This window comes from Stegodyphus dumicola, chromosome 3, assembly GCF_044657685.1.
Source record: "Stegodyphus dumicola isolate Sdum_Otavi_A_Nest chromosome 3, ASM4465768v1".
Taxonomy (NCBI): Eukaryota; Metazoa; Arthropoda; class Arachnida; order Araneae; family Eresidae; genus Stegodyphus; species Stegodyphus dumicola.
The window spans coordinates 46,572,032-46,597,223 of NC_140770.1; the positions used below are offsets into that span (position 1 = coordinate 46,572,032).

At 31.7% G+C, this 25,192-nt stretch overlaps 1 protein-coding gene across 2 annotated transcripts in view; it reads left to right on the forward strand.

Annotated features, from left to right (window-relative positions):
- The window catches only part of LOC118194727 (EF-hand domain-containing protein 1-like), a 65,391-nt gene that overhangs the window by 11,865 nt on the left and 28,334 nt on the right, over nucleotides 1–25,192 (forward strand). For both annotated transcript variants that reach the window (XM_035365916.2, XM_035365917.2), the window contains exons 5-8: nucleotides 4,152–4,382; nucleotides 5,594–5,714; nucleotides 14,420–14,637; nucleotides 18,160–18,300. In XM_035365916.2, the coding sequence (XP_035221807.1) occupies nucleotides 4,152–4,382; nucleotides 5,594–5,714; nucleotides 14,420–14,637; nucleotides 18,160–18,300 (711 nt within the window). The remainder of the gene's footprint in view (nucleotides 1–4,151; nucleotides 4,383–5,593; nucleotides 5,715–14,419; nucleotides 14,638–18,159; nucleotides 18,301–25,192) is intronic.

The window sequence follows — 25,192 nt, forward strand, 5'->3', positions numbered from 1 at the left end:
TTTTAAACTTATTGGATTTAATTAAATCTACTTCGCCGACAGCGCATAAACCACAATAGAATAAAGGCATTCTTTAAAATTCACTCTATTTGTTTAACATACTAGCGACACTCTGGCAGTAGGTTCACTTAACAGTATTATATTTCATTCCTATTATAACTCAGAATGCACAAAATGTATATCATTTAAAGAATTATCTAATCGTTGCCACATGTTCTTTTCAAATACTATAATAAAGCTAGAATCTCCTTGTTTTTCACAGACGATTGAGTATTTCTCATTCAATTAATTCAGTTTTCACTTCGCGACAAGACAAAAATACATAAAATCTCAAAATATCTGTATTAAAAATTACTAATTATTAAAAATTAAATTACTAATTATTAACAATTAAGTAAATCTTAAACACTTATTGCCTCGAAAAAATTCCAGAAAGGATTAAGCATGATTTAATTCGCAATAATAAATGAAGGCGTTATTTTTGTTGTTGCGAAGCTTAGTCTCTCTAGATTGGCAACAAATCTACAATTCTACTGTTTCAAATGTAAACAAATATGTCCGCCATGTTATTTAAAACTTAACCGCACTTAAACAGCTTTTAAATTGTTGATAATTGTACAAATATTCTTCCAGAATTACGAAAGGCATAAAAACCTTAACCGGAAGATAAGAACAACATAATTCCATCATTTTTTAAAGCAAAAAATGTACAATTTACAAACATGTAAGAGTAAAGAAACTGAAATCACTGTGCCGAGTAACAAAGTGGATATATATATACTAAATATAGTATTTATATACGTTTTGTGCGGCCGATTGCAACCAAAATACGAGGTGCACAGCTACATGTTATAGCAGTCCTATATACAAAATTTCAACGTTCTGAGGCTACTCGTTTTCGAGTTATGCGAGATACGTACGTACGCACGAACGTACGTACGTACGTACGTACATACGTTCGTACAGACGCCACGAAAAATTCTCTTCAGAATTAATTTTAAAGCAGTTTTATAATTTTTTTGGAGGAAACGAGTCTTTTATTCTGTCCTTACGTACAGATATCACGCAAAAACATCGTTAAATTGCATTCGATAGCGGTCAAAATGGATATTTTCGTTGAAATATGCTATCTGAACCTTTTCGCGATTACAATACTTCCTTTTTACTTCGTACAAGGAAGTAAAAAGCACACATAGCACGTTTTACTTTTTATTATTAATTTAAGGTTGTGTCAGTTTAGTTTTAGTTTAACTGACAAGTTATTTTGATTTTTTTGTATCTTTACTGCCCTTTCTGACTTCAGTCACGCAACTCGTTCTTCCCATAAAATTATGCAAGATTTAAGTAGCATGCGTCTGTGTATAAAAGACTTAATCCGAAATCGTAGTGAGTGAGATAGAAAAGGGATTAGAGCTCGGAATATTGCATTAGCAAGTTCAGAGAATGGTTGATGGATAACCTTGCCGGTGTTCAAGAGCGCAGTGGAATAGCTGGTAAGGTGTGATTAAAGTTTAAACGCATTATTATCCGCCATGGAATTGTGGTTCCTGTTATACTGAACTGAACTGTAAATTCAGCGGGCTTAGATTTTATTCCACATTTAATATCAAGTCGAATAGACTGTAATCTTGTAATATGTTTAATTTACGACCTCAAGTAGAAGCCCTGTTCAATCTAATTTCTTTCATACAGTATTTCTGTTTTGATGAACTACACTCCACAAAACCTCGCGAGAAAGATCCTTTTGATACCTGTTAGGGTTCACGCATATCTGTAAGATGATTTTATAACTTGTTCTTATATATAAGAACTTGAAGTTTAATACTGACTGATGGTTAATACATGCCATCAGTCAATGATGTTTGTTAATACTGAAAATATCAAACATCGTTCGATGAATGAGTTCTTGATAAAAGGAGGTATAATATCTACAAATACTCATAAACGTATTATTGCAGTATGTAGCATTATATTATTTCCCTGGGCGGTCCATGAGTTTGCCGCCAGGGGCGGGCTCCGAATTCGTCTCCTCTCTTAACATACAAACATATAACTGTAAAAAATGCCAAAACGACAAGTAAAAATTAAGTTAAACTAATAAATTAAAACTATATGTATTTTATAAATTTAAACTATGCATTCTAATAATTTAAGCTCTGTGGGAAATAAATTAAAACTCTATGCTTATTTTTGAAGGAAAACAATAATTACATCATTTTACAATAATGTTATTATTATTTTGTTTGTTGTTCGCAAAACTACTTATGAAATTTCAGAGATCTGTTTGATTGTTCTTGCTATCATGTAGACAGTAGAGAAAATGTTCTAAATGTAAAATATACATTCATAATTTTTAAATGTTTTTATTTAGAAAGCGCTTCTTACATTTAGCAACACTTAAGCAAGGGAAAGGAAAGTTTGCAGAAGTATTTAGAACTGTGTTCTGGAGATTGTATTTTAAAATAAAATGCAGAAATTAAAAAGGATTACCCTTCCATGTTCCTCTGTCGATTTTCCTAGCTATAACGGATATAAATCTCTGAAATACTTCTTTTTCTTAACGAGGAATTCTTTCTTATTAATAACACCGTGATCATAATTTCGTTCATAATTTGGATTCTAAAGTTTCAACGGAATAAAAAATATAACAAAAATATATAGCTATTGAAATCACGTGGCGTTTCTTTTTTGAATACTTTATCTAGATCACACCAACACTGCTAGTTCAGAACACAGAAATCTGGCTGAAAGATTCCGACCACAAATTTTATGAGTTGAAGAGAGACCACTGGTTGTTAATTATATACCATTACCACAATAACACGTGCTTATTATGTCAAACAGGTGACTGAAGTTCGACAAAACATTAAGATAAAATGCCCTGGAAAATTCAGAAGAAAGTATTACTTTTGTATGGCAACGGCAACTTCCAAGACCATTCTTCTTCCATCGTATTCATCAAACCAGACATCAAGCGACCAAGTGACATCTTTTGTTTCAAAAACTAAGTAGCATTTGCGGTTCATGTTTATAGCACCAATAATGACTTAGAGGATGCCATTCAAGAATAATGTTCCTCCCCTTTTCTTTCGTTTTTGCTGCAATTTGTTGATAAGCGTTTAGATTAGATAATTGATCAAGGCAAAGCATCTCGAATGCTAACTGCTTATAAGAAGTGAGGAATTTTCAAGGAAAATTGACTCATATTCTCTTTATTTATGAGTGAAAAAAACGGCCGCTCTTCGGCGATTTAAACGCTGGTTATTCGAATAGTTCTTCGGCTGAGCTTATTCGAATAACCAGTGTTCAGTGATTTTACTCTTGGCTGCTTGTGGACATCCGTCGATAAGCTGACCACTGTGCCAGGTGCATTCGAAAACTATGGAGAAAATTTTAGATATATTGCTTGTAATGTGTTAGGCTTGAAAAGTTAATGAATGCACCTCCCCCATACACTAAATCCATTGTCTATTTTCAGTCCCGGAAAAACATAATAGCTGAATATATAAATGATTAATCAATAAATAATCAAAACAATTCGGAAAATAATTGAAATTATGACAAAAACTGCCTATAGTCTCCTTTTACAATCGTCTGTGAGTTGAATGCCATTTTATTAGTAAAATAAGTTATTATCATATTTATATAATTCAATGTAATTTGGGAGACATTCCAAAATTTTAAAATAAATTAATTACGTTAACTTTTACAAAACTCGTATTTAGTATTATAAGATAGTTTCTCCCTCCTTTCTGCATACCTTCGTGCTGTAACGGTAGGACACTCGGCGCGTATTCGAGAGGTCCAGATTTGAATCCTGGCGAGGCATTGCTCATTATTCCATGTCTTCTGCTTCAAAATAACCTAATGATTTTACATTTTAATAATTTGCCATCTCAGCTACCGCTATTAATTTATGAATCAACAGAGATATAGATGTACTGCAGTTCACCTGCAGGTATCTAATATTAAAAATGATAGAAACATCCAAATTTCAGCTTCGGCTTAATGTAAGAGTAATCTTATCGGTTACATACTAAGATTGTACATAGATTCTTAAATATACTTTTAGGAAAACCATTCTTGCAAATTTGTTTACTTTTTAATTAACACAATTAAAAGCATTAATGACGTTCGGATATCATTTTCAGGAATACTTAATCAACGCAGGCATAGAGCTTCATGAAGCTGAACCGATGCCTTCTGATCCTCATACGGAAGAGAGACGTGCCATGGAAGGTCGCAAAGAGGTTGTATCTTGCAAAGTAGAAGATGATAAATTATACAAATTTTTAACACGGGACCGCAAGGTACTTCGTTTCTACGGAACATGGCAAGATATACTCAGTGATCCGCCAGAAATGAGAAGGGTAATCTTGCAGGTGAGAAGTCATGTTGTACCTCATAGCTTACTTTCCTTTGCTTGGTTCTATGTAAAATACATTATTACTATTATTAAATCACTACTTCACTATATATATATATGTAATAATAAAATTCCATAGTCAAGAATACACTTAAAATTCTAACTGTATGTTCTTTCCATTTTTAATGGCGACGTTCTCTTATTTGAAAGTACGTGGAATTAAATCCGTAGTCAAGTTGTTTTTCCCGCCTTTTCTACACGTACAGTTTTAGAATGTTCTGGAGTTATTTAAAGCAACTGGATTGGCTGACGAGGCTGACGTCATTTCTTGAAAGCTCCGCCTTTCCAGAGGCTATAAAAAGACTCGCAAAAGAATATCGGGGCTTTTTCTTAAATGTAACTATGCAGTAAACTTCATACTAAAAGTTATAAGTAATTCTTTTTTATTTACAAGTAATTCTTTTTTATTTATAAGTAATTCTTTTTTATTTTATTTTTAAATATGATTTTGTAACTGCTATTTCTCCTGATATAATAAATGGATCCTGTTTTTTTAAATTTATCGTCTGATAATTTAAGCTACGACTAAAGCTGGTACATCATATATATATATATATATAAGAAGAAGTTTTGAAATATGCATCACGATGAAGGAATTTTATGAAAATAATTTTGATTGAATGAATTTGCAAAATCTTTAGCAGATTTTTTTTTGGGGGGGAGGGGGAAGTAAGGCTGGCGATCAGTTTTCACAGGCATGTCACCATGTAAAATTTTAAAGTTTCGATGCGAAGGAAATCCCTAATTTAAAGAGCATTCAAGGGACCGATGTATGAAGCTATATTCCTAAGCTATATTCATTTAAGGCGGTTTAATTATCTTTTTACGAATTCCTTACTCTGTTATTGCTGTGCTACTTAACGCAGTATAAGCACAGGCTTTGATAAATCGCTACTATCCAGAACGCTAGAGGAACAGATCCATCTTAGAAAGGTTGAAGAGTATATTCTTTTCCTGTTTTCCTGATATTTGACCCTTTAAATGAATTTCAGCGTTTTAATAGATTAATTTCAACAGAAAAAGTATATCTGAAAACTTAATCTATTAAAAAATTTACTTTTGCGCTAATGTATATAGATGCTCTCGCCTTTTTTCTTCAGTTTGTTGAATGCTCATAGAAATAAACATGAAAAAACCTTTTATGAGTAATATTTCACCAAATTTTAGTATTATTTGGCTGATGATACCATGGAGCTACTAGAAGACCATCCACCTAACTGTGGAAGAGATCCGGTCAAAGTGCTGGTTAGGAAGCAGAAGATACCCGTGGATAGGAATGAGTTGTCTGGTAAGTTTAGAAATTTATCTTGCATTAGCAAGCACTTCACAGTTTCAGATATGGATTTTAAGCATGATCGAATATACACATTTTTTTTATTTATTTTTAAAATCTTTACCAACCAATAACTTCTGCTGTCTAATGAAATCAAAAAATTTAAGTTTAGTGGTAGAAAAAAAAAAAAAGATGTTATTGAATAAACATAATTTTATTTTGTTGCTAAACGTAGCCTTTGTGATTATGGGAGCAGTTACTAAACGTATTTTGTTACTAAATCGTAATCTGTTTCGTTAAAAAATTATCGAAGAATTCTGGAAAAATAAATTGCAATACTAGTTGACACTCCTCGAATTTTTAAATACATTTTAATCGCTAAAAGGGGAAAAAATCACGCACATTCATTTTCTAAGTTCTTCATTATTTTAGCTGGCAATTATATAAAATATTTTTGAACTGAAAGATTGTAGTAGAGACAAATCCTGTTCCTTTCTCAGTGTGGTAATCGTAGCATACGTGTGTGGAGAAGGAGGGCCAGCTTTTCCAGCTTTTCGATCCCACATTTATCCTCGAGTAGTACACAAACATTACATGTACTCTGACAATCTGGTGAAGTACCTCATTAGACAGCCAATGTCCACTAGCTGTGCCGCAAAATAATTTGGCGGCTTACAGCTACACTGATGACCTTTTGCAGATTATGACATTGCCTACGATATGACGCGAAAGGGGTGGTTTTTAAGATTTTCATAGATTTTAGATACGGTAGAAGTCGAAACTTCTACCGTATCTAAAATCTATGTTTTTATATAAAAAACATCATATCTATGATTCATCTGTACTTGACAAGGTTAAGTTAAATATTTATTTACAATATGTACAGTTAATTAGTTAATTAATCAACATACGGAAAATTCTACAAATCAAAGGATATGGCTTAATGCGTCATTCCCGTCTAGCATCTAACATCTAGCTAACTTTTACTTCAGGTGAGGGCTCTGCTTTCGCCGAATGACATCATATTTCTCTACGATATTAAGCCGTCCAAGCAAGATTTTGTACGATAACATAATTGCTCAAATATATCAGTAACTTCTACCAGGACTTTCAGTATTCTTATTTGGCTATCAAATTCTCGAAGCCTATCACCAAGACAGCATGTTTGAGATATGTTGGAAAGGCAGTTAAAGCCTTCTCAGAATCCACTGCAAATATTTGTGAAATTTCTGAACGACTAATTAAAGTTCTTATGTTAATTAATTAGTTATGGTGATTTATATAAAATATTACCTAAATATTTTAAGGTTTTCCTTCCACATTCCTCACCAGAAAGCAAATTAGCTTTAACTGTGTTTAAGCTGAGGATTTGGGATCTATATAGAGAGAGAAGCTATGTTGGACTTCTGGCAGCTCTATCGAAATCTTGGCTTTCTAGAAACTAATTGCTTTAAAACTTACCCGCCGAATATAGTTAGTTGAGCCAGTATATAGCTTAGTTTATTGCCTATGCATTCTTATGCTACTTTTATCAGTGCTTAAATTTAAGTATCTGTTATTGATGAAATTACATCGCCACAAGTAGTGTTTTTTGTAGCGTTAAGTCGTACTATTTTAGTTTAATAAGACGATTGTTTAATCCTTTGCTAATCTCTGTGATACTTTATAGTTGTTTAGTAGGGTTGTAGGACTCTAGTTCAAGTACAGCTCAATTACAACCTTACAACTCTTCCAAACAGAGATGTAAACAAATTAACTCTACGTTAAATTAACTCTACGTCACACTCTACGTTAAATTAACTCTACGTCACATCGAATATAAGCTTGTTAGTAAGTTAGAGGAGAAATATTATTTACTCAAATGTAATCTTCATACTGCCACTATTTTTTAGTAAAGCGTTTTACTTTTCTTATTTTCCATCTAAAAGCCGATTAATTTTTACATCCCTTCTAACGATATATCCATATCGAGTTTCACAATTGTAGCTCAATTTCTAATGGGTGTATATAATTCACTAATTAAAATGTTAAAAATGGACTTTGAAAGTCAAAATCCTGCGCTAACGCACTTAAGATTATAAATATAAATTTTAATGTGGATTATCCCCTAGGAAACGAATAGTTAAATTATTTTATATTTAATTATATTTTTATTTATATTTATATTCTGAATTTTATTTTTATTTTTAATTCAAATACATTTTATTACTTTTAATCAAGTTTTCATTTCCACAGTTTAATCCCAATTGCACAAGGAATTAACCTTAAATAAGTTTACTATTCCAAAAGTTTCCAACTATTCATTTCCTAGGGGTAATCGACATTAGTATTAGTAATTAAAATATATATACATTTAAAATAAGACCCCGTTTAACATTGGCGATACGGTCCAATAAGGCCCATCGATAAACGAAGCAGAGCTAAACGAGGTCATCTTAACACGTAAATAATAGGGATAAGCGAAACAGAAGAAAGAATATTTATGAGTTTTTTTTTTATTTTGCAACATTTATTGTTAAATACTCTTTTATTACATTAATTATAAACTTATTTATTGCTAATATCGATTTTTATTTATAAAACTTACATGAAAATGAAAAAAAAGTCCGCGCAAAGAAGTTACGTTTGTGATGAAGAAGATTTACCCTCATTTGACATTCTTTATTTTTTAGTGAAGAAATCATGTTAGCATCGATTGAGCAATTAGTTGTCGATAGTTAGAGATCGCATCAATGACACTTCTTTTTACGTTTGAATGTAATTAATATTTAAATCATTTTGTATAAATTGATCCATAATTTTCGATATGATGGTTATAATGTTTTTTTAGAAAATCTGTTGAAAGTTTCTTATGCACCTTATTTTCAGAAATGCTAATTTCGTTATCTTCGTGCACTTGTTGTTTGACTAATTTTTTAAGATCACCCTTGAAAATCTTGACTGTTGGAAATTTTGACTTGTGCTGTCCTACCTCAGTGGAAGGCTAAACGATCTTTTAATTGCGATTAACCACAGATGGTCATCTCTCTTGTCCCCTGGGGTCTTCTTAACTAGCTTTTTTCTTCAGCCCATAAGAGAGACTTTCACTTTCCTTACCAAATGCTCTTCCTCATTTATTTCATTTTCATTAACGACGATGTGGAGAAAATTGCATTTAATTGCGAAGGTACTCCGTAATCAGAATGTCTTTCCGTTGGAAAGACTTTCACCAGTTGTAACTTGAAATAATTCTTCAGTATCCTACGCATTTATATTATTTAACTCTGTTTTATGAGCTAATCACTTCATTATAGGAAAAATTGATATTTTCTACAGTACCCATGATACAGCAGTTTCTCCAAAAATCTGTAATGGATTGTTTACCTTCTCTATCGGTGTTTTACTTCTTTGTACGAAGTAAAGAAAGCATTGTAATCCCGAATCATTAGTAGTAGTATCAAAAGTATTGTAATCGGGTTAGTATCATAGTTCAACAAAAATATCCATTTTGACCGCTGTCGAATTCATTTGAACCATGTTTTTGCGTGACATCTGTAGATACGGACAGAATAAAGGACTCAATTTCTCCAAAATAAACAGTCAAATGGGGTTAAAATACATCTATAAGAGATTGTTTTCGTGATGCATATATGTATCGCTCATAACTCAAAAACGAATAACCGTAGAATGTTGAAATTTTGTATATGGGACTGCTATAACATCTAATTATGCATCTCCCTTTTTCGTTGCAATCGGTCGCACCAAACGTTTATATATGTATTCCCACTCTGTTACCTGGCTCGATGAGCTCAGTCTCTTTACTTTCTTGTACGAAGTGAAGGAAGTATTACAATCACGAAAAATTCCGGGTACCATATTTCAACGATAATATCCATTTTGACCGCTATCGAATGTAACTTAGCGATGTTTTTACATGACATCTGTACGTAAGGACAAAATAAAAGCCTCTTTTCCCCAAAAAGAAGTATAAAACTAATTTAAATTCCAAATTTGAGATCTTTCTGTGTTACATAACATTGCTTGAAAAATGAAACTAAACCCCAAAATTAACCAATCATAGCTTGTCTCTACAATTGCATCTACTTTGGTTTAAATACCGCTGGCGAGTAAATTACGTCATTCTTTTTTCGCCTTGCTAATATCTGTATGCTGCTATGCCTTCTTTTATTCTTATCCTAAGATGATATAACGTGCATAAAAAATATTGTAATTGCTTATGATCTAGAAATATCTTATCAACTAAGAAATGATTTGATGTGCTTGAAAATAAAGATTAGTGATTTATCAAAAGCCAATTGCTTTATCTTCGTCAGTACGCATTCAAACCCCCGCCATGACGACTGCAAGCTGATTCTTCCTACGCATTAAATCATCACACACATGCACACACATATATATATCAAGGAGGTTAGAATAGAAGGAGGGAAGGTTCAACTCACACGGTGAAGCTTGGCGGCCATGTTATTGTGACTTGTGGCAAAGAAGTCTGTAATTGCGACATTTTTTTTCATTTCTTTTTTGAAGCATGTCAGCTTGTGTTGCATATGGATGCACAAATAGATTTTCGAAAAAGATTTCTGGGATTACTTTTCACGCGTAAGTATTGATTTCCTTTTTTTATGTAATTTGATAAATATGTTAAAAAATATCACAATGTCATGTTGTTTTCTTTCCAGATTTGAAAAAAAAAAAAAAAAAAAAAAAAAATCTGAAATGTTTCAGATTTTAAATTACGTCCAAAGGGGCGTTTTTTAACATTTTGTGTGTTACCTTTCTTTATTAAATATCATGTTCCTCGCACTTAAACCATAAGATCCAGTGCAACAGCAATATCGCAAAATAGTTTTAAAACGAGCATATCTTTAGAATTTCCGATACAGAGACTCACGCGCTGGAGATAAAAATGTTTTTTCTGCACAACGTTGCCATTGCTCGCTTTGAAATCCTTGAGTTTGTTAATCAAAAATTCGTCAAAGTTTTAAAAAATAGGAAATCGATCATAAAACAAATTTCAAATTTCAAATTTGGTCTTCCACATGCTCATATTCGTTGGAGGATTACGTTATTCAAAATTCGATGACTCTATGTACCGTTATTTTATGACAATGTGAGAAATATACATACATTTACGCAGATTTTCATTATTTAATTTCTTCAAATATAATGCAGGACTCTAACATTTTATGGCAACAGTTTGAAAAGTGAACCGACATTTATCCGTCCGACGCAAAATGCCAAAACGAAACTAATAGTCCTTCGGGATTCAAATCCCTTTGGACTAAAAAGAAAAAGAAGACTTCATAATAATCCAAATATGTTAAATACATTTTAATGTTTCTGTTTATAGCTGTTATCTTCGTTCCTTAACATACAATGATATATGCAAGGATTTAAATTGTATAATTTGAACGTTTTAGGTAATTCGTTTTATAATTTTCATGGAAAGTAAGAAATCAATTGTTACTATTTTTTGAATTGTAGAGGTATTAAATAAAGTAATACTTTTATTTATGTATTAATTATTATTCCCTTTTAAGTTTCGTGAACTGTTATGAATATAATTTGTGCATTTGATGAAGATAAACTGTTCTGTTGTTAAAAATTGTTTGCATAAACTTACAAATTTCTGGGCAGTATAACGATAAAAGTAAGTAAAATATTAACACAATTGAACATATGGAAAGATGTATCCAAGAATTTTATATAGGTATATTTTCTGTATTTCAGCTTAATTCAAGGCAATTTCTATGAGATTCATAAATATGAAGCACGGATAAAATGATATCATTAAATTCACATAAATCTGTTTTATTTTATTAATATTTATTTTCTTGTTGTTGGCTCTGACAAAGATATATTTAAAACTTTCATTTTAAGAAAATGCAACCTGTGACTATTTTTTAGATAATTATTGCTTAAATATGTGAATTTCTGTTTTAGTGTATTTCAGCTTAAATCTGGAGTATTTGAGCATACTAAAATAAAATAACTTTCTTTTCTATCTCTTAAACTGTATATGAAATAATTCTTCAATAAATTATGATAATATTGTGAATAAATCAGAAATAACACTTCTTAAAGGAAAAACTGGAAAAGTACACCAACAGGTTGCTAATAAAACCTAAACAAATCCTTGAAATATACAGAACATTTTTAAAGGATTTAATGTTATACACATGCATTTAGATTTCGAACTATTTCTTAATAATTTTCTGTTCATAGTAAATTATGGATATCATCTTTATTACTTTAAAACAAAAGTTTAACAATAGCGAAGCATTTCATTATAAATTTAACATATTTTTACTGGAAATTACATGCGCGAAACAGCTTAGAAACATGTATGTTTCACTGCCGTAATGCAATGTATTGAAGTTACAAACAAGGACGCCGCTTGTTCGGTGGAGTTTCACTCCCCGATAGCGGATGAAACTGCGAGCCCCCATTCCTTCTATTCTAACCTCCTTGATATATATATAGATAACCACTCTGTTACTCAGTTCATTTAGTTTTTTATTCTTATATGTTGGTAAATTGTGCATTTTTTGCTTTTAAAATCATTGAATTATGTTGTTCTTAGCTTCCGGTTAAGGTTTTATGCCTTTAGTTAACTTCCTCGCAATAGTTGTAGAATTATCAACAATTTAAAAGTTGTTTAAGTGCGGCTAAGCCTAAGGTTTTTTTTACCATAGCAGCCATATTTGTTTACATTTGAAACTTAGCAGAATAGTGTGTTTGTTGCCAATCTAGAAAAACTAAGCTTCACAACAACAAAAAGGTAACGCCTTCTTTTATTACTACATATTAAATCATGCTTAATTCATTCTGGAATTATTTAAATTATTAAATTATCTCATATGTTGACTCAGCGTCCACAACAAATTAAGTCAGTTTCTACGCCTTCAATATCTTTTTGCCGAGTGAGACCAAAAGTAAACTTTCAGTTTTGTGCACTGAAAAATCTACCTTCTTGCCCGCTGGCCGAATTGCTTGTTTTTGTGTAGAAACTCTAATTTTAATTGTAAAAATTGTTCTTTAAATTGTTTTAATTTATGTTTTATATTTTTTCAATTTTTAATAAAGATATTTTGAGGTTTCATGTATTTTTGCCTTGTCACGAAGGGAGAACTGAATTAATTTAATGAGAAATATATCTATAATGAAATTCGAGGAAATAAGTTTAAACGAAATACAGGAAAAAAGTACGTAAAATTGAATATTCCGTACAAGGAAGTCATGTGTTATACACATCAGATTTTTTATTCTTATATGTTGGTAAATTCTGCATTTTTTGCTTTAAAAAGTGATTAAAATCTGTTGTTCATATTTTCCAGGCAAGGTTTTTATGCCTTTAGTTAATCTGCATCCAAAGTAGTTTAATTATCAACATTTTAAAGGTTTAAGTGGCGCTAGACCTAACGAGGCCGCCATTTATTTACATTTGAGACTCTAAGTAGAATAGTGAATTAAGTCAATTAGTGCACCAACTTCAATGTCTTTTTGCACAGTGGGATTGAAAGTTAAGTTTCAGTTTTGTGCACCGAAAATTTTTGTTTTTGCTTAGAAACTCTAATTTTAATTGTTATAAAAAAAAAAAAAAAAAAAAAAAAAAAAAAAAAAAAAAAAATTAACTGTTTTAACTGTATTCGGTGTTTTAGGTTTTCTGTATTTTACAATTTTTAATGAAGATGTTTTGAGTTTTTAGCTATTTCTACCTTGCCGCGAAGTGAGAACTGAATTGATTTAATAAGAAATGTATCTTTGATGAAATTCGAGGAAATAAGTTTAAATGAAGTGCAGCAAAAAATTTGTATAATTGAATAGGCCGTACAAGGAAGTCATTTGGTGTTCACGCAATATTATTGATTATATCACATATTTTCAATTAGGTGTCGGAATGTCAGTCGCAGATAATAAGCTGTAAAACTAGAAATTATACCTTTGTACAGTGGTTGGATTCACGAAGTTATGTTTGGCGGTGAGAAAACCACTTATGCATTCCAGAAATGCAAGCTGTTAAAATGGAAAAATCCATTGGATAACTTTATTTAGAGCGTTATCGAACAAAACTAAAGTTTTCGGTTTTAGTTCTTTAAATTCGCAATAGCATTCAACAAATGGCAAAAGTCTTCGGTAAACCAATTCTCGAATATTTTTTTTGGACTCCAAAATTACTGAGTTTGAAATATCCTTTAATACGCTTGGGGTTTTGAAATGATAATTAATCACCCGATTAGGAGTGTTTAACAGTCTTTTGCATCTTTAAATCCTGAACTAACCCAGCAACACCGATACCTCGTTAGTTTCAGGGAATCCCAATACTACCGTGTAATACTGAAACAACGTTCAACAATAAACGGGGTTTTACTACAAATATATTGCAATAGAGTGTATTTTAAGAAAGTTTCAAATTAAATGCTGTTGAGTAAAAGTATGACAAGCTCATCTTTTGTTCACGAATATTTAGTTGAACAGCTAAAGTATTATTTGTTTCAATGGGTTATTCTCACAAATTCCATATAAAGATGCAAATTTAGTTTAATAATTTAGTATGTTTATAATTCCCAAGAGTAAATTATGAACATATCGAATATTTGTCCTTCGAACTGAAAACTACTTCTTGCATGTGTGCTTTTCGGTGTCTCATATAAATTTTGAAGAAATAGATAGTTTTCAAGTTTCGAATGAATTGCAGTAACTCCTTTGATCTTTTGTCACAGCGAACTTCCCTTTGAGCTACATGGAAATAAAAGACGAAGACCTCAGATGGTTCCAGCCGGATGACTTTCGAACAGGGAAAGATGTTATAATTTTGGGTAAAAAGATTTTTCTACATGACTGCGATGAATTCACAAGACAGTACTACAAAACTCACTATGGAGTGGAGGATATGGAAAGCATAGCGGTTGCTGAAAAACCTAAACCTCAACCACCAACAGTAAGTTAATTGGAGTATAAGAAGAGTTTAAGGTCTTTAGGATATATTAGGAAGACGTGGGCTCCAAAAGGGATCAATGGGGAAATATTTTTAAATATTAAAAGAAAAGGGTTATATCTCAAACAGATTTTTCACAAATCCACAACAAATAATCAAGACTGGAATTATCGAATTACTCAAAGTTTTAAAACTCAAATCTAAATACGCGATATAATAGCTCTTGAAATGCTTTCATTGCCTTAAATTACACGCGAATAACATCAAAATGTTAAGTACCTTATAGGGAGAAAATCAAAACAAAGTAAAATTTAAAATTGGCAGAAAAGGAACCTAGTTTGACGTAATTTTTTTTCTCCTGAAGAAAAAAACATATGTTAGATGGCCTCGAAATCAATAAGGTTTTATTTAAAATCTACGTCAATCTAAGATTGACTTTTGCCCAGTTTTAGATTTCTATACGATTCAGAAAAATGCAGATTGGCTCAGAAATTTATAATTATTTCTAACTGATAATTTCTCTATATGTATCACTTGTAACTGAAATTCCAAAAGGCTTCACTGTAAACTCTATGGGAAGACTCATGCATATCAAAGGTTATGCAGTAAACTCGAGAGTATCTGTAATGAGAAAAACGTTTAGGAAAAATCAGCACCTATCGTGCAATAAAATAGGTGGTGACACTCATAACGTCAATGACAATATATAAGGTCTATCGAAAACGTTTCAGGTGAAAAAAATGCTACGCAATATTGGATTACCTTTAAAAAGTGTTTTCTCCCACGTATTGTTCCCCCCTTCCCCCAAAAAATTTTTGATCAGCTCAAATTTGCTAATAGCATTAGCATTCAGAATAAAGGAAAGCAGATGATCATAGAAAGTATTTGAACGTAGAATAACTCTAGTAAAGGAATAAAAAAAAATAGTTTCATGAATTATTGTGTTGCAGAATAGTTAGTACGATCAATTTAGTACGAGAATATTCAGACTCGTATTTCTGCAAAAAAAAAAAAAAAAAAAAAAAAAAAAAAAATTAAATAAAAGATGCATTTCAAAATATAGGATTAGAATAGTTATCTGAACAAAGCTTTTACTAATCATGGATATTTTCCGGGATATCATGGAAGATTTAACATAAAACACTGCACATATCTGTGTTATAAATCGGATGCCCGATGTTATTAATATTTTTCTGGAATTATATCCGCTTCAAAGCCTATGGAGAAATTATATTCTGCGGTAATGATATATGATAATCCTTAGAAATATTTAAGTTTGAACTACAAAAGAAAAGATTTCTAGCATAAATATAAATATCTTGTATTTCACTAATGATACATATTAGTTGAAGAATAAAGAACTCTGGTTATGGCAGATATAATTCTTTTTTACTGAATTTTACTCTGCTTATAGTATTTTTAAGTTATGTCATACGTTTCAGAATAATGTTGGGCCAGCTGAATTCCAGATTTGATGACACCGCCACAAATTTTCTAATCAGTTTTGCTTGATGCACCTCTAATTCTCTATAAGAAGTCTATATTAATCCCTAGGAAACTTAAATGGAAAGAAAAGTTGTATACATTTGTATTATTTGCAGATGAAGGTTTGAATCAAAAGCAAGTATCCACTTGAGTTTCCTAGAGTACAGCATTTTGAAGTGACGAGTGTTTAAAATGGAACCTGCAGGCGTCTGAGATACTGCAACTGCAGAAAACCAAAAATCCTACCTCAACACTGAAAGTTTACGTAGCAAAATCAACATAATCTCACAAGAAACTGCGTAAACTGTGTGATGATTAGGTAGTGGATTGCAGTACTGTACTGTGTCATTCGTTTTCTTGAAGGACACTTCAAGCGTATAAGACGAATGTATATCAGGAAGTCGAGAAACTTTAATAGAAGAAGCAAAGTTAACACTTGTGCAGAGCTAGAAAGGAAGAAAATCGTCGAGAAACATACGAGGGAAATGTCACAAATTACATCAGTATACCGTATGACAAAACGTTTGCAGAAAAGAAAAGCTCGTACCCGATAGACCCTCACTGTTGGATGTAAGATTACTGAAACGAAGATTTCATATTGAAGGTGGAAGTTCTCTGCTTCAAATAATCGCAACTGATGAAATATAGATTAGAGGCTGTGAACCTAATTCAGAGTTGAAATCTTTATCCATCCAGTGAAGCAAACTATCCTCTTCAAGATTCCAAAATTTGACAGGCATCATTTTAGGCAAAGTAAATGATAAACTTCCCCTAAGATTACCAAGGAGTCATCTTGAAAGTTTAAGTTCACGTGAAAAGTATGTTTATAGCTTACTACTGTGAATGACTGCGAAAGTTGCGCAGAAAAAGGCACAAAACCGACCTGACTTAACTTACGGACGAGCAATTCATTCTTAATACTAATGCTTACTTGTGTCGGAAGGTTGTGACACATCTGCTGACGAATTGCGAACAAAATGTTTCATTTCATTTAGCATACAATCTACATATAGCTCCGCCACATATAAATTTATTTCCAAATCCAAGCAAACTCTGGGCAGACAATGTTTTTACTTCTCTGAAAGAGGTCAACGGTCACTTAAGCCATTCGAGGCCTGAATAAAAGTACTGGCCTAGAAGGAGGGCTCTTCTTTGAAAATACTAGATGGTAGTTGTTTGTTGAGAAGCAAGGGGGCTGCATAGAAGGAATGCCATGAGAAACTGCTTGAAATAAAATAAAACTGAGGGGGGAGGGGGACTTTTATCCCCTGCTCAGGTTTACAATCAATTTCATAGAGTGCATTCCATTTTAAATAAACATCATATTTGCATTTTGTGACATTCCGATCTGTCATAAACCTAAGACGATCATGTTAATAATTTGTAGAAAAGGAATTATTGTTTTACTCTATCGACTATCTGTCAATTAGTGCACAGCCATGAGTTTGGAGATTAAATTAGAATATGCAAAATATAATTTTAGAAATAAACTACTGATCAATAAAGAAGTCTATTGCTACCTAATTTCTGCTTGAAAATTCAGTTATATTTCAAAAACAAAATTAGTCATTTGCAAGCTAACGAAAGCCCGCTCCCCCATGCAGTTCGCGAGCCGAGCTGCGAAACACTACTGAATATAATAAAGCTTGGGTTGTTGAAAAACAATGTTGAACATGATAAGGAACATGATACAGAAAAAGCTAATAAACTGTTGTATTTGTATTCATAATTTTTAGTTTTGTAATCTCAGAAAGCGATGTCATATTTTTCTATAGTTTAAGAAGAAATTTGTAAATGTGCTAAATTATGACAATTAATGGAAATGAATAGAAAGCAACATAAATATAAACGAAAATGAAGTATAACGATAATAATATGGCATAAAAATCATGTAAAAACTAATGTCTAAAATAATTTAAGCAAAATAATAATAATCTGACTTTTCACTCCAAAACTGAATCTTTTCATTTCGATTTATGCAAAAAAGTGAAAATCTTTTAAGTTTATAATTGTTCTTATCTTTTATTTTTCTTTTGCTAGATATTTCCTCCTCATACAGGAATTGGAACGTGGGACGATTCTTTACAAAACTGTCTGCACATCATTCCAAAGCCCGTAAAGAAAGATTTATTAAAAGAACTTCATTTCGACGGAATAACACTACGTTTTAAAGCCAGATTGGTAGGCTTTCTATGAATTAAAATGTTTGAAATTGTTTAATAAGCTGATGCACATGATGCTCTAAGTGTTTATTAAATACAATACTATAATATTTTTTGTCGTTTGGAAATATTATAAAATATACAAGATGATTAACCAAATAATAATTTAAAAGGTAAATCATTAGATTAAATTTATTCAGCATGAAGTTTGGAGCAAAGTTTTCTGTTTTCAGGAGTCAAAACTAACTTCAGTAGATAAACTAATTCAGTATTCTTAATAATAATTTAAAAAATTCTGTGGTTCATATATTCACTATATAAACAATTCTTTACGTTGCAAAATCAAAATATTTAATATTCCAAAACAATTCTTCGCTTCCTTTCTCACACATACAAAATCCAGCATAATAACAATAAAAATTTTAAGAATGCGTATTTTCTAATAATGCATTTTGGAAAAGCAAATTCTTTGGTACAAAACGAAACAATATCAATTCAATAACTAATTCAATAGTCACTATAGTGTTTTTACTGTTGTTTCCAACGAGCAGAAGTATAAAAAAAAAATATGATGTGTACACCATATGACTTCCTTGCACGGAATATTAAATTATACGCATTTTTTCTTGCATTTCATTTAAATTTATTGAATTGAATTAAATCTCTATCGTCGATAGCGCATAAACCACAATAGAATAACTGCACTCTTTAAAATTCACTATATTTGTTTACCACAGCGACACTCTCTGGCGCTAGGTTCACTTAACAGCGTTACATTTCGGCCATATTATACAACTATGTCTATGTCGTCTATGTCGTAACACAATAAGAGGCATTCGGCCTGGTGCGGCCTTTACCAATATATTATAAGTAGGGTGTCTTTAATGATGAGTTGAATCCGGTAAGATGGAACGTACTTTTTGCACCTAGTGCAGAGTCTCTAGAAGAGAAGTAAAGGTGGCCTCACGATGTGAGGATCTGCATCTTGAGGATTTCTGCCGCTCGGTTATGCTTCTCTTGAGAGAAGGTGCAAATCTTGATCTGCAAACTTCAAAATAATCTCGATGGCTTCAAAAGCTAGACAAAGTTTCTGCATATTTGATTTAGCTTATTTAATTTTTTGAGCTATTGTGGTTATTGATTTCATGAGACAAAGGGTTTTCTGATCTTTGAAAATGTTAATGATTTCTGCTAAATTTTCCTGCGGGTTTTTCTGCTTAACTTTATCACTGTAAAGGTTTTTAGGCATTTCTTGATTAGTTTGGCCTGAAGCTTGAATGAATTCGGGGAAGTCATCTTTAGTGGGAATTTCTTGTGGTTTTTCTAGCTTCTTTAGATGACTGAATTTTTTCTGTGTACCTTACAATCACGATAAGAAGAAACGTGATTTTCGTGACAGTAAATGCAAGTTGGTTTTTCATCTGGTTCTAATTTACAGGTATTGGATCTGTGATTTTGTCCGCATTTACAGCACCTGACTTTTTTAAAGCAGATATTTTGGGAGTGCCCGAACTCCTGGCAATTGAAACATTGAATTGGGCGTTTTCTGGGCTGATATTTTTCTATTGTGATATTGAATCCGAACATACTGCAGAATTTCGTTTTAGTTCAAGGAAAAATATAGGTAAACAGATAATTTGGTCTTCTGCTTTCTTCGTGAATTACTTTACTTTAATTATAGGGAAGCTTCTGCATTCTAAGTCTGCGTGAATTGCTTGCTCTGTGTAGGATCTTGGGATATTCTTAAGTATAACTTTAATTAAAGAGACTGAGGAAATTTGGTACTTATGAAAACTAATCTGTGCTTTCTGGAATTTATCAACTGTAGCTTTATAATCGGCTTCGGTGGTAGTGTAAAGGAAAATCTGTATGGCTTTGATTGTAACTTCAAATTCGTTTTTACATACAGTGTCTCACAAAAATGATGGGACACTTGTGCTTTACAAAAGGAAACTGCAGTAAAATAAATTAAAAAAACACGTAAAAACTTTTTGTGGGTGTGTTTCATACTTAAATTTAGTAACAATTATTACATAACATACATTTTCTCAAAATATTAAAATATTAATTTAATAAAAATACAATTGTTTAGAACGGAGCAAAAAATGGCTCACATAAGTGATGGGACACTTACTTTTCCATCAAATATTTATCCAAAAATTTTACTTTTTAAAAGGTTTTAATATTTTGTTGGATTTCCTTTTACTTTTAAAACATGATTTAATCTTCTTGAGGTGGATTCGACTAATTTTTTTGTGATTTCTGGAGTGATTTTACCCCATTCTTCTTGAAGCACTGATTTTAATTGTTGTTTTGAAGAAATGGTGTGTTTGCGAATTCTTGATTCCAATTCTTGCCAAATATTCTCGATGGGATTTAAGTCTGGAGATTATGGTGGTGTTTTTATTATTTCAGGACAGTTATAAAGCAGCCAGAGTCTAACGTTCAAAGCAGTGTGCCTGGGGTCATTGTCCTGGTAGAATTTAAAATCGTTATGAAGGTTCAATTTTCGTGCTGAAGATTTCAAATTTTGATTTAAAATGTCAATATATTTGTACTAATTCATTATACTGTCAATAAAAACAAGATTACCAACTCCAGCGGACGACATACACCCCCATACCATAACTCCTCCTCCACCATGTTTTATTGTTGGCACCAAGTTCTGTTTGCGAAATTTTCCTGGGTTTTCTCCACACCAAGATTTTCCCATCAGAACCAAATATATTAAATTTACTCTCATCAGCAAATATAACTTCATTCCAGTAATCAGAATTCTTATTTATGGTGGATTTTGCGAAAGCCAGTCTGAGTTTTCTATTCTTTTCACTTACGAAGAATTTTTTCCTGGCTGCTCTACCGTGATATCCAGCAGATCGGATTACTCTTCTAATAGTCTCAGAATTAACAATTACTCCATGTAATGCTTGTAAATCAGCAGCAACTTTAGGAGTACTCATTCTTGGATTTTTTTTTAATATTTCGAACGATAATTCGCTTTATTTCATTGGATAGCTTTGATGGTCGGCCAAGTCTTCCTTTATCCTGAATCATATGATTCTTTTTATATCGTTTAATGATATTGAAAACTGTTGAATGACTCAAGTTAACTGTTTCAGCAGTTTCTCTAATAGATTTTCCACGTTCAATATGCAAATTAATAACTAATTTTTGAATTTCAGGCAAAGTTTCTTTTCGTTTAGCATTCATGGCTGCACAGAGCTAAAAAACACAAAAATTTCAAAACAAACTGGAGAGAAATACTGCAGACAATTTTATAAATTATTGCCAATTGCTTTTGAGTAAAAATAAATACCCCAAAAGATATTTTCATTGCTTACTTCAGACGATTTTTGTTGCATAATACGTAGTGTCCCATCACTTATGTGAGCCATTTTTTTTTGCTCCGTTCTAAACAATTGTATTTTTATTAAATTAATATTTTAATATTTTGAGAAAATGTATGTTATGTAATAATTGTTACTAAATTTAAGTATGAAACACACCCACAAAAATTTTTCCATGTTTTTTTAATTAATTTTATTACAGTTTCCTTTTGTAAAGCACAAGTGTCCCATCACTTTTGTGAGACACTGTATTTCTCTGAGCATTTTATCTATTTCAGGTCAATCAACATCGTTTCCTGGAATGACTAATGCGGGAATTTTCGTTTTATTTTCTGCGTTATTCTGTGTTGTAGTCGTCTGCGTTTCATCTATAACTTCCATAGCTTCGTTATTTTCGTTAAGAGTTTCAAATCTGTTATTTTGCGGAATATGTGGTGGTGGGATAGACTCGGAATTTTTCGCTGTTTTCTTTGGAGTTTGCCAATATGTCTGATTTATTATTTTATCATCTGTTTTAGAATTTGCGAGTTTCGGGGTGTTCTGAACATTTGCTAAAATGAACTAATTTTTTTGAATTTCATCTTGTAACTTTGAACACATTTCTATCGCTGGTGGGGAGGTTAATGTCTTCATAGACTCAATACAATTTAATTGATCGGCGATTTCGTTTTCTAATTTGAGTGAGAGATCTTTTGGGTTAGTCGGAAGCTGAATATTAAGATATTCTTGCGAGATAGCTTCTGTTAAATTAGAAAAAACTTTTCTGTGTTTGTTAACTACTGCTTCAAAATTTGAAGGAGAGGGTTTGAATTTCTTAGTATTATCGGCTATTTTCTTAGGACTTCCTGCGGTTTTCTTTTCTTTTCTCTGGGATTTATTTTTCTTAAAAGAAATTAGAGTAGCAATTATACTTTGAAGCGCCGGGTCATCTGAAGCAATTACAAGCATCCATATTATAACTCAGAATGCATATCTATAATTTATATTATTTGAAGAATTATCTAATCGATGCCACATGTTCTATTCAAGTACTATAATAAATCTAAAACGATGTATAAAAGAAATCAAGCAAACAAAACAAAAAAGAAATAGTTTTTCACAAACGATTCAGTATTTCTAATTCAATTAATTCAGTTCTCATTTCCCGACAAGGCAAAAATACATAAAAACTCAAAATATCTCTATTAAAAATTACGAATTAAATCTGAAACACTTATTTTTTCGAATAAATTCCAGAATGGATTAAGTATGATTTAATTCGCAATAATAAAAGAAGGCGTTATCTTTGTTGATGCGAAGCTTAGTTTTTCTAGATTGGCAACAAATCCGCTATTTTGCTAAGTTTAAAATGTAAACAAACATGTCCGCCATCGCAAAATTCATTAGGCTTAGCTGCACTTAAGCAACTTTTAACTTGTCGATAACTCCACAAATACTGCATGCAGATTTACTAAAGGCATAAAAAACTTAACCGGAAGATAAGAACAACATAATTCAATCATTTTTAAAGCAAAAAATGCACAATTTACAAACATATAAGAATAAAGAATCTGAGCTCACTTAGTCGAGTAACAGAGTGGATATATATATATATACTTTTGGTGCGGCCGATTGCAACCAAAATACGAGGTGCACATCTAACATGATATAGCAGTCCTACATACAAAATATCAACGTTCTAAGGCTACTCGTTTTTGAGTTATGCGAGATACGTACATATGCACAGAAGCCACAAAAAATTCTCTTCAGAATTCATTTTAAATCAGTTTTATAATTTTTTTTGGAAAAAGAGTCCTTTATTCTGTCCTTACTTGCGGATGTCACTCAAAAACATCATTAAATTGCGTTGGATAGCGGTCAAAATCGATATTTTTGTTGAAATATGATATCCGAAATTTTTCGCGATTACAATACTTCCTTTTTACTTCGTACAAGGAAGTAAAAAAAAAAAAAAAAAAAAAGGGGGGGGGAAGTTTTTAGTAAAATTCCTAAACCTGGCACAAAGAGTACGCAAAAAAGAAGCATTAAACATCTGTATTAAATAACCAGAATTCTCACTAAAGAATTATTTTTAATCAATATCTTATATTTCTTTCAATGAACCTAGTTAACGAGTACAATCTACGCCAATCACCAAAGTGATTAAAATTTACGCTGTTCTTTCAGTATTGCAAAGAGGAACACTTACGGTGAAAATTATTCCATTTAAACAGTATGGTTGTACATTTTTCTTATTTTTTAAACAAAACCAAAATATGTAAAGTATTTTTGGTTCAGATTCTATTGTACGATTTAATAAAGATTTCATTTTATTTTCTGTTAATAGACAGCAATGAACCTTTCAGAGGAAGTATGAGCAAAGAATTTTTCTCATGCATAAAAATAATCTGTGAAGCTCTTTAAACGTAAACCAAGCTGAATGTATTTTAATCCTTTTGTGGAGATACTTAACGCATATCCATCTCCTCAGTTAAATTTTCATTTTTTCCCTTTCCGTTTTAAAAGGCATAATATGACTTGCCACGAAATTGCCTGACAGACTTGCACTGAGCATGATTTATCCATAACAGATCTATATAATTGATACATAAGATAATACCTTACATTAAATTTCAATGATTGTATCAATTTAATACATAAATATGCATATCATTATCTATTACTGTTAAAAAATGAAAAAATACCATTATGTATACTTAAGTTCTTTCCTCATTTTACTAGGCTATAATCCTCTAGTAAGCATGAAGTTTTTAATTTATATTCGAAATTCACATTGTAAATTCAAAACATAACTCCAACATTTTCTTATTAATAGAACAGACACAAACAGTAATAATGCAGTATATCTTTTAACATAGTTGTCATTATGCTCAATGTTGGTATGCTAGGGCATCACTGAAACACAAATTTACGAAGAAATAGAATTCTTGTAATTGATTGCACAGCCAAATAGGCGACTTATTATTATTATTTTGTTTTATTTTATCATAGGTATTGATTATCTTAACAACGAGTGCTGTGTTGAGGAGTCTAAATACACGGTAATTCCTTGGTCGAGAACCGATGAATATGCAAGATCTAGAATACAGTTTTGAAATGTAAATATGGGATATTCTTATTACCACATGAGCCGGCTGTAAGTAAGCGGGCGTAGTGATGATGCAGCGGCATACTAAAACAGAGGATATCGCGAAAGTTTGACCCTCTGGGCACTTTAAGTGGTTCTGAAATAGATTACAACATGATATGTCACGGATAACTAATCCTTTGAGCTTATACAAAAGTTTCAGGACTGGGTTTTGAGGTTTCAGAAGAATTTCTCATGCAGGCTACTCGAGTTGATGGATTAAGGCGATGCTAAATTGAGGTATATCTTACAGACTTGCTTAACCTTGGCTGGAGGTAGTGTTCATAGCCCATCAGTATACAATAAAAAAAAAAAAAATTTTTTTTCTACATCTTCGTAACATTATAACAGTATTTCACTCCCATCCCTATGGAGTTTTTTTCCGTTTTGGGTGAATTGTTCTGATAAGCATATAAGATTTGTAATAATGCAGTATA